This window comes from Grampus griseus, assembly GCF_964374135.1.
Source record: "Grampus griseus genome assembly, chromosome: 21".
Lineage (NCBI taxonomy): Eukaryota > Metazoa > Chordata > Mammalia > Artiodactyla > Delphinidae > Grampus > Grampus griseus.
Genome location: NC_139015.1, coordinates 11,517,836 through 11,529,377, shown reverse-complemented (window position 1 = coordinate 11,529,377; position 11,542 = coordinate 11,517,836). Strand labels below are relative to the sequence as shown.

The 11,542-nt window shown below is 44.2% G+C and overlaps 1 protein-coding gene across 1 annotated transcript in view; it reads right to left on the bottom strand.

Annotated features, from left to right (window-relative positions):
• The window catches only part of TDRP (testis development related protein), a 49,879-nt gene that overhangs the window by 2,326 nt on the left and 36,011 nt on the right, over window positions 1–11,542 (bottom strand). The window contains exon 2 of the mRNA XM_082680454.1: window positions 437–540. Coding sequence (XP_082536580.1) covers window positions 437–540 — 104 coding nt within the window. The remainder of the gene's footprint in view (window positions 1–436; window positions 541–11,542) is intronic.

The following is an 11,542-nucleotide window of genomic DNA, read 5'->3' as shown; positions in this document are numbered from 1 at the left end:
CAGGCTTAGTTGCTCTGCAGCATGTGGGATCTTCCCGGACCAGGGCTCGAACTCATGTCCCCTACCCTTGGCAGGCGGATTCTTAACCACTGCACCACCAGGGAAGCCCCAATTTTCTAAAATCTTTTACAGTTTACAATCAATCTTTGCATTTTTAACTGGGTTTTTTTCTTGATTTTCTGAAACTACTACACACCTTAAGCATGGCTACAAGCTGCTTTAAGGCTCATAAGTTCTATTTACTGTTAAAGTTTGAGAGCTGGTCAGAGAAGCTTTTTTTCCACTTTTCCATAATCTTTCTAAGTGCTTACTGTCAAAATCAGTACGACTCATTTCTGTCTCCTCACACGGGGAAGGAAGCCCTCAGCGTCCCTGCACACTGCCCTGCTTCCCCACCGCCGCTGGAACGGCTGCTGTCCAGATAGCAGCTACTCACCCTCTGGACTTGGGGGATTTACATCTTTCCAGCAGGTGCTGCTCGTCATCCTTGTTAAACAGTGAAGTCACTTCTTTCCAGCCTCGGAAACTCGCTCCCTGAACCTAATAAAAGGTTAAAAAAAGATCACATCTGACATAGTGAATAAACAGGTCACAGCTGTTATGCAGTAACTGCGGGGCTGGCATTCAGCACAGAAGCTGGAACCAATTTCCTTACCTGCCGTATCCGCACAGCGACTTTTCCCATCAGTTGCAGGTAATCTCCGTTACCCAGTGAGGACAGTGGGTAAACCCACCCACGTTTAATAACAGACGATCAGTGACCACACTGCCGCCAAGCCAGTCGGGACGGTGGGGCTCCTGACACGAGGTGCGGGGCTGCACCAACCTCCAGGTGGACTTTGAGAAGAAACCACGCATTTCTGTTTATTCTAAGACAAATGATTTTCTACTTTTTCATTTCTGAAATCAGGATGTAATTAACGCCTGGCATCTCAGATTCAAAGAGATACAGTAATAAGGGAGGAATGGAGAAAAGGAAGGACATCTCCAGAAGTCTCGTGTTAACTGCCTTTACCGTGAGCCACTCTCACGTCCCTGGAGCCCAAAATCACACCAACTGCAGCTGGTTTTCTTTGAAGGGGATGGAGGAGGGCATCTCCCGTAGGGCAGACCTGGCTTTAAATGCTTTGAAATGTTAAAAATGCAGCAGCACTGAAACCTGAACCAGGAGGCTGCAAGCGAGCAGTGGTGTGAGACCATCCGCAGAACAGGAAACAAACAGCTTGCGACCCTGCCGTGCTCGCCCCTCCAGGGCTGATTGTCTCACTGAGGGCTCAGATGATGGTTGGCATGCTTTTTAGCAATTAAGCATTTTTTAATTAAGGTGTCTACGTTTTTAAAGACATAATACTACTGCACATTTAACAGACTACAATCTAGCATAAACACAACTTTTATACATGCTGGGAAATCAAAAACTTGGCATGACTTGCTCTATTGCAGTGATCTGGACGGAACCCACTCTCTGCCTGTGCAGCAAGGTTGTTAACAGAGTACATCCTATGTTGTCATCACAAGGAGAAAAACCTATTTCCTTCTTTTTCCTGTATCTACACGAGATGATGGGTGGTAACTAACCCTAGCGTGGTCATCACTTCCTGACGTATGTCAGTCACAGCATCATACTACACATGTGGAATTTATACAGTGACGCGTGTCAGTTTCTCAATAAAACTGGGGGCGGGGGGAAAGAGTTCTAGGGCAACCACTCTGTAGCCTACAGGAGAAACTTACTACAAATCGCTGAGATGATCTAAATGAGATGGTAAGTCTTAGATGTGGGCCCCAGAGCTTGGGGGAAACTAGAGATAAAACCACCACCGAAAGGAGCGTCTAAAAACGTTTAAAATAGTAAAAACCTCAACACAAACCACCTGTGCCGTTCAGTCCGGGAGGCCCACACTGCAGGAACGTGTCACTGGCTTAGGGCATTCTCCCCCTTCTCCCTACTCCTCTGCCTCTAAACCCTCCCTTCCCAGCTTCTTCTCACGTGTAATTGGGAAACACAGATGCGCTCGCCCTCTGGGCAGGTGCAGGGATGCATGTGAGCCAAAGAGCTCTCTGGTTGTCACCCACCACCTCTCCGTGGAGAGCATAAGGGCCCGTGTCAGACCCTGAGCTCTAACCTCACCCACACCTCCCACTGGACACTGCCCACCAGGCTTGCCTCCACCTTGCTGCCCCTCAAGAAGGGCAGCCTTCTTCCCGCCTCTCCCTCCATGGGCTGGCCTTGGTGCCCCTAGTCCGGCCGGGCTCAGAACCTGTAGGTGACCCCACCCCCTTGGATGCCACATCTGTCCCCGGCATGTGAATCCAGGCCTCTGGTTGTGGGTACTCAGGACACCTCTCCCACTGCCACACGTCACTCAAGGGCTGGCAATACCTGCCAGGTGACGTAAGAGCGAGGCTCCACGTCCCCAACAAGCAGATGTCCCAGGTCACAGCTGACACAGCACCTGGAAGAAATCAGAGAGACCAGGTGCGAAAACCTCTCTCTGCTGGCAGATAACTACTAAGTGACAAGTGATGTCACATCTACAGACAGAGCAGTAGGAGTTCTGAGTGGTGAGCGCTCACGTACAGTGTGGGGCAAACGGCCCGCCGGCAGCCTGAGGGAGGCCCACCCTGGGCCAGGCACATCCTACAGGAGCGCGGCCGTCACGCTGGGCTTAACGATCCCAGAAGAATGTGTCAAAGCCAGACCGCTCCTTCACTGACAGACCTGCTCTGCCTGCAGTGCCCACGTTTACACCTGAACTGCACCCCGAGAGGGACACGGGGATGTCACCCACAGACATGACTGCAGCCACCCAGCAGGTCCCAGCCCAAGGGCTCTGCCCCTGATCTCAGGGAGGCTGCCCTCCACAAGCGCCACATGAAGGGTGCCCGTGGACGTGGAAGCGCTCCTGAGCTCACCTGGAAAGGTGGGCTGTGTGGAGGGCAGGTGCCGTTCGCGGTGTGGGGTGAGGAAGTTTCCATCCTCAGAGGGCAGATGACAAACTCAAATGCGTCCTGCAGTCAGAAGGGCCAGGGGTAAAAAAATTCTTTATAAGTGAGACGAGAGCCAGGAGAAAGGGACGGCCCCAAAATGAAGACACAGGTGATACGCTATGAAACTGAGCAGTACCCAAGAAGCTGTCCAAAAGAGATGAGAAAATGAATTCCAGCTCCGAACAAGGAAGAATTACTTTTCCCTGTGCCCATAACTCCGTTAAAAAAAAAAAGTACTTCACATCCCATGGGAGGAAAATCTATGGAATCCTAGAAAGAAAGTTGTCATCCATAACTTACCAAAACTCGTTCTGTTGGAGCAATTTAGCAGGAGGGTCTTGTCACACCTCGTCTACTGCCCCGCGTGAGCACAAAGCCCGACTGGGTTCTCCGGGCCTCCCGCTCTGCCTGGGCAGAAAGTGAGTTCACAGCACTGCCCACGGCTGAGTAAAGCTCCCAGCCTTGCCAACCAGAGTCCAACAGGCAGAGCTGATCACCCACAAAGCAAAACCAGCGGCACCATCCGACAAGGGAACTTGGGGCGTGGGTCAGCTTGAGTCGAGACCACAAAGAGCCTGACCAGCTGCTGCCCCTGGGAGGGGAAACTAACCCACGGCCCGCCCACAGCTGAGTACAGCCTTCAGCCCGCCTGCCCAGGGGCCCTGAGCAGAGCACACAGGAGGCTGTGCTGTCTATCCAGCAGCCCTGCTTACAGTGGCAACTGAGTGGAGGGCACAGCCCGAGGTTCTTCCCTTCTGCAGAGCAGAACCGGTGGCCCCGTGTAGCCAGGGAATTCAGGCACAGTCCAGTAAGATCTGGGACCCCAGACATTGAGCTGGGCAGACCCTGAGGCCCACGCTGCTGCCCCACCAGGGCACGGAAGCTAATGCACAGCCCCCTCTACTGCTGAGGATAGCGTCCCATCCTGGCTGTTTGTGGAGCCTAACCAGAGAACCCAGGCCCTGCGGTCCCTCTTACAGGCTCAACGTGGGCAGAGAACCAAGCCAGCCAACCTGTCTGAACACTGTCAGCCAGCAGCAACCCCCCGACCCAACAGGACCTCAGGGCCCAGGGCTCAGATAGTGGCCTTGCCCCAGAGTAAACACGCATAGCAAGCCCCATCTGCCTGAGCACGTTAGCAGCTGACAGGTCCAGAAACCCAGACTAAGCTGCTCAAGAACTGTCTCTAGCAAAGAATCTATAAGGCCTGGAAGAAGAACCCACTCACTCAAAAGCGCAGAAGACAACGTAAGGAGTCAGGCATCACGACAGCAGGTAAATGTCACACCACCAAAGGGAACTCAGAAAGCTCCAGTAACTGACCCAAAAGCAATGTGGTATCTGTGAACTACCAAAGGATTCAGAATAACCCTATTAACGAAGTTTAGTGAACCACAATAACAGACAACTAAATGAAATTAGGAAACAACACATGAACAAAACAGGAGTTCAAAAAAGAAGCAGACACCATCAAAACCAAAAAGAAAACCACACACCAGAAATCCTGGAACTGAAAAACAGTCACTGAGCTGAAAAATTTCAAGTGAGAGCTTCAAAAGTAGCCTTCACAATACAGAGAAACAACTGAAATGATCAGTGACCTGGAAGACAGGACAGCTGAAATTATCCAGTCAGAGGAGCAAAAAAAAAAGAAAGAATGAGGAAAGCCAGAGGGACTTGTGCAGCACAGTCAGAAGCAACAACATCCACATTACAGCAATTGCCGGAGAAGATCAGGGACAGAAAGCATATTTAAAGCAATAATGGCTGAAAATGTCTCAAGCCTGGGGAGAGAAATGGATATCCAGATCTATGAAACCCAAAGGACCCCAAATAGGTTGAACCGAAATACATCTACATTGAGACACACAATTAAATTGTTAAAAGTCAAAGACAAACAATTTTGAAAGCAGCAAGAGAAAAGAGACAAGTTACATACAAGGGAACGGGCTACCCTCCCCCAATAAAACTATGGAGAGATTTCTAAGAGAAACTTTTCAGGCCAGGAGAGGATGGGATGATATATTCAAAATATTTTTTTAATTATTAAAATTTTTACTTTATTTATTGAATTATAATTAACATACAATATTATAAAATGTTATAAAATACTAAAAGAAAAAACTGTCAACTAAGATTTCTATACCAGCAAAACTGTCCTTCAGAAATAAGGAGAGATAAAGACTCTGCCAAACAAACAAAAGCTGAGGGAGCTCATCAGCAAAATAAAAGGACTCTAATTAACATCATAAAGACAGGAAGGTAGTGTAAAACTCGCTAGTACAGGTAAATTTATAGTCAGAGTTAGAGTCTGTAATATGGTAGTAGTGGTGGTGCATAAATCACAACTCTAGCTTAAAAGTAGAAAAAAAGTACTAAAAATAGTCATAACTACAATAATCTGTCCTTGGATATACAACATAAAACATATGTAAACTATAATATCAGTAACCTAAAATGTGAGGGGGAGAAGAAATAGAAGTTAAATACCGCTTGCCAATGCAGGGGACACAGGTTCGATCCCTGGTCTGGGAAGATCCCACATGGCACGGAGCAACTAAGCCCGTGTGCCACAACTACTGCGCTCTAGAGCCCATGAGCCACAACTGCTGAAGCCCGTGTGCCTAGAGCCCATGCTCTGCAACAAGAGAAGCCACTGCAATGAGAAGCCCGAGCGCCACAACGAAGAGCAGTCCCCACTCGCCGCAACTAGAGAAAGCCCGCACGCAGCAACAAAGACCCAAGGCAGCCAAAAAACAAACAAAAACCACAACAAAAGAGAGCAGGATAAAAAGCAAGTAACAATGGATCTATGACATAGCCAGAAAGAAATTAACAAAGTGTCTTGCCTATCAATAATTAAATTTAAATGCACTAAAGTTTCCAATCAAAAGACACAAAATGACTGAATGGATTAAAAAAAAAACAAGACCCAACAATATGCTTCCTACGAAGAGACTCACTTTAGCCTTAAAGACACACATAGGCTGAGAGTGAATGGATGATGGGAAAAGATACTTCAAGACAAAATAGACTTTACAAATGGTAAAGAGGGACAAAGGCGGCCATTATATAATGATAAAGGGGTCAGTCCATCAAGAAGACACAATTAATATTTATGTACCCAACCCTGGAGCGCATAAATGTATAAAGTAAAAACTAACAGACCTAAGGGAATTCCCTGGCAGTCCAGTGGTTAGGACTCAGCTCTTTCACTGCTAAGGGCCTGGGTCTGATCCCTGGTTGGGGAACTAAGACCCCACAAAGTCACGCAGTGTGGCCAAAAAAGCAAAACAAAACTAACAGAGCTAAAAAGAGAAATAAACTGCAATACAGTAATAGCTGGGGAATTTAATACCCCACTCTCAACAATGGATATACATCATCCAGAGAATCAATATGGAAACAGTGAGTCTGAACAACACTATAGATGAAATGAACCTAACAGACACATGCAGAACATTCTATATAGCATGACAGCAAAATACACGTTCTTTCAAGCACACATGGAATGTTTTCTATGACAGACCATATGTTAGGCCACAAAACAAGTCTGAGCAAATTCAAGAAGGCTGAAAGCATGGTAAGTATCTTCTCTGACCACAACATATACCATCAGTAAGAGGAGGAAATCTGGAAACTGCATGAATACATGGAAACTAAACAAGGCTCTCTTGAACAACCCACAGGTCAAAGAAGATATTAAAGGGGAAATAAAACTATTATCTGGAGACAAACAAAAATGGAAACACAGCATACTAAAACTTACAGATGCAATGAAAGCAGTTCTAAGAGACAAGTTCACACAGAAACAAGGAAGATCCCAAGTAACACAACTCTGTGCTTCAGGGAAGTAGGAAAAAAAGGACGAACTGAGCCCAAAGTTAGTAGAATAAAGAAAATGATAAAGAGAAGAAATAAATGAAATAGAGAACAAGAAAATGATAGAAAGATTTATAAAACTAAGAGTTGGTTCTTTGAAAACATAAACAAAATTGACAAACCTTTATCTAGACTCCCCAGGGAAAACAGAACCAAAATCAACAAAATTCTAAATGAAAGAAACATTACAATTGATACCATGTAAATATAAGGATCATAAGAAGCTACTATGAAATTACAACTCATATCACAGAGAAACAAACAACCATAAGAGAATACTATGAACAGTTACATGCCAACAAACTGGACTACCAAGATGAAATGGAAAGATTCTCAGAAACATAACCTACTGAGACTGAATAAGAAGAAATATAAAATCCAAACAGACCATTTACTAGTAAGGAAATTGAATCAGTAATTTAAAAAATCTCCCAATGAAGAGAAGTCCAGGACCAGAGAGCTTCACTGGTGAATTTTATCAAACATTTAAAGAAGAATTAACATTAATTTTTCTCAAACTCTTCCAGAAAATCGGAGAGGAACACTTGTAAACTCATTTTTCAAGGCCAGAATTATCCTGATACCAAAGTCAGAAAAGAACAGTGCAAGAAAAGAAAAATTATAGGCAGGCCAATTTTCCTGATGAACACAGATGCAAAAATTCTCAATACTAGCAAACCAAATTCAGCAGCACATTAAAAGGATCATTCACCATGATCGAGTGGGATTTCCCTGGGATGCAAAGATGGTTGAAACACACAAATCAAATAAGTGTGATACATCACATTAATAGAACGAAAGGAAAGAAATACCATCTCAGTAGATGCAGAAAAGGCATTTGACAAAATTTTCAACATTCAGGATAAAAACTCTTAAGTATGGAAGGAACATACCTCAGCATAATAAAGACTACAGATGAAAAGCCCACAGCTAACATCATACTCAATGATGAAAGGTCGAAAACTTTTCCCCTAAGATCAGGAACAAGACAAGGCTGTCCACTCTCACCACTCCTATTCAATACAGTACTTACTGGAAGTCCTAGCCAGAGCAGTCAAGCCAGAGAAATAGAGAGTATCAGCATTGGAAAGGAAGAAGGAAAACTGTTTCTATTTGCAGAATCCATGATTTTATATACAGAAAATCCTAATGACTCCACCAAAAAAAACCTGTTAGAACTAATCAATAAAGTCAGTAAAGCTGCAGGTTACAAAATTAACATTCAGGACTTCCCTGGTGGTGCAGTGGTTAATAATCCGCCTGCCAGTGCAGGGGACACGGGTTTGAGCCCTGTTCCGGGAAGATTCCACATGCCACAGAGCAACTAAGCCCATGCGCCACAACTACTGAGCCTGCACTCTAGAGCCCGCGAGCTATAACTACTGAGCCCTTGTGCCACAACTACCGAAGCCCACATGCCTAGAGCCCGTGCTCCGCAACAAGAGAAGCCACTGCAATAAGAAGCCCACACACCGCAGCAAAGAGTAGCCCCCACTCACCTCAACTAGAGAACACCTGCGCACAGCAACGAAGACCCAACACAGCCCAAAATAGAAATAAATAAATAAATTTAAAACATTAACATTCAAAAATTGGTACCATTTCTACAAGCTAACAATAAATTATGTGAAAAAGAAAGATACCATTTACAATGGCATCTAAAACATAAAATACTTAGGAATAAATTTAAGCAAGGAAGTCAAAGATCTCTACACTGAAAACTACAAGACATTGATGAAAAAGATACAGATAAATGGAAACGTATCCCATGTTCATGGGTTGGAAGAATTAATATTGTTAAAATGTCCATACTACCCAAAGCCATCTCTAGATTCAATGCAATCCCTATTGAGATTCTAATGGTATTTTTTACAGAAGTGGAAAAAACATAAACAATCCTAAAATGTGTATGGAACCATAATAGACCTTGAATAGCTAAAGTAATCCTGAGAAAGAAGAACAAAAGGCATCACACTTCTTGATTTCAAGCTATACTATAAAGCTATAGTCATCAAAACAGTATGGTACTGGCATAAAAACTGACACATAGATCAATGGAACAGAGAGCCCAGAAATATACCCATGCATATACAGTCAACTAATACTTGACAAGGGAGCCAAGAATATTCAATGGAGAAAAGACAGTCTCTGCAATAAATGGTCATGGGAAAGCCAGACAGCCACATACATGCAGAAGAGTGAAATTGGACCCCTATCTTACACCATTCACAGAAATTAACTTGAAACAGATTAAAGACGTAAATGTAAGACTGGAAACCATAAAACTCCTAAAAGAAATAAGAAAATAAAGCTCTTTGACATAGGTCTTGGCAATGATTTTTTTGGGGAAATCACCACTAAAGCACAAGCAACAAAATAAAAAATAAACAAGTGGGATGACATCAGACAAATAAGCTTCTGCACAGCGAAAGAAACCATCAACAAAGTGAAAAGACAACCTACAGAATGAGAAAAAATATTTGCAAACTACATACCAGATAATATCCAAAATATTTGAAGAACTCATACGACTCAATAACAACAACAAAAAGCAAACAATATGGTGTAGAAATAGGCAGAGGATCTGACTAGAAAATTTTCAAAAGAAGACATACAGGTTGCCAACAGGTACACGAAAAGGTCCTCAACGTCTCTAATCATGAGGGAAATGAAAATCAGAACCATAAGGAGATATCACCTCACACCTGTCAGAATGGCCATCGTCAGACAGACAAGAAGTAACAAGTGTTGGTGAGGGTGTGGAGAAAAGGGAGCCCTCGTGCACTGTTGGTGGGAATATAGATTGGTGCAGCCACTGTGGAGAACAGCGTGGAGGTTCCTCAAAAATATTAAAAATAAAAACTACCATATGACCCAGCAGTTCCACTTTTGGGTATTAATCTAAAGGAAACAAAAATACTAACTCAAAAAAGATATATGTACCCCTATGTTCACAGCAGCACTATTTACAACAGCCAAGATATGGAAACAACCTAAGTGTCCGTCGGCAGATGAACAGATAAAATGTGGCATATAGGGCTTCCCTGGTGGCGCAGTGGTTGAGAGTCCGCCTGCTAATGCAGGGGACAGGAGTTCGTGCCCCGGTCCCGGAAGATCCCACATGCCGTGGAGCGGCTGGGCCCATGAGCCATGGCCGCTGAGCCTGCACGTCCAGAGCCTGTGCTCCTCAACGAGGCCACAGCAGTGAGAGGCCCACGTACCGCAAAAAAAAAAAAAAAAAAAAAAGCAGCATATATATAATGGAACATTACTCAGCCATAAAAAAAATAAAATAAAACCCTGCCTTTTGTGACAGCATGGATGGACCTGAGGACATTATGCTATGGAAAATAAGTGAGAAAGAGAAAGACAAATGCCATATGATCTCAGTTATCAATGGAATCTTGAAAAAAAATTAATTTGTGGTTACCAGAGGAGAGTGGGTGGAATTGGGGGAAGGTGGTCAAATGGCACAAACTTACAGTTATAAGGTAAACAAGTATCGGCCGTGTGCGTGATGACACGGACGGCAATGTTGTAATGTGCATTCGAAAGCTGTTAAGAGAAGGCTGTTAAGAGCTCATCACAAGGAAAATAATGTTTCCTTTTTTTGTATCTATGAGACCATGGATGTTAGCTAAATTTATTGTTGTCCTCCTTTCGAAATACATATAAGTCGTCACTATGCTGTACATCTGAAAGTTATTCAGCGCTGTGTGTCAGTTATATCTCCTAAAACTGGAAAAAAGCAAACTAACTAGACCTGTGAACTTCGTCTCTTTGGATCTGGAAAATAGAACCTTATCTGACCAAGTTAAACACTCTAAGCTGCCATCCCTCCAACTCGGTCTCACAGTTTGTAATCTTAAAATATTGAACAAGGGGCTTCCCTGGTGGCGCAGTGGTTGGGAGACCACCTGCCGATGCAGGGGACACGGGTTCGTGCCCCGGTCCAGGAGGATCCCACATGCCGCGGAGCGGCTGGGCCCGTGGGCCATGGCCGCTGAGCCTGCACGTCCGGAGCCTGTGCTCCACAACGGGAGAGGCCGCAGCAGTGAGAGGCCCGCGTACCGCAAAAAAAAAAAAAAAAAAAAAAAGACTTCCCCAAAACACAAGCCGAGAAAAAACCAAGCACAAAACTTCATTACCTAAAAAAAAAAAAAAAAAGAACAAAATGTCTCTAAGTTAAAGACCAAAATATAGTACCATTTGCATTTACTCTTGTTTTTCCTCAAATATAAAGCTTTAAGTGCTTTAATTATCCAAATGTGACAGATGCAAGTTTCTCATCTCAGATTTTTCTGGCAAAGCGTGTAACCGAGTTATTAGAAGTGTCTGATTATACGTGCACTGTGAGAAAGCATTAGCTACCTGCCCCCAGGCTGCCAGGGCAACTCTTGGTCCAAAAGAGGATCAAAACACAAATTTTACCCGAGCAAGAAAAATTACATGCAAACTGCATGGTGATAAATGAGATGCGCCATTTCAGTGATGGGGGCGAAGGAAATGTTATGCCAAGATATCTCTGAAAATCAGAAACGAATGCAAGGGATGAGGAGGAAGAACACAACCTAGTGCCCTGCTGGGTTCTGTGGAGGCCACATAACCTGAGGGTACTGGTCCAGTCCAGATCCCACGGCATATGAATGCTTTAATAAAAGCAATTATT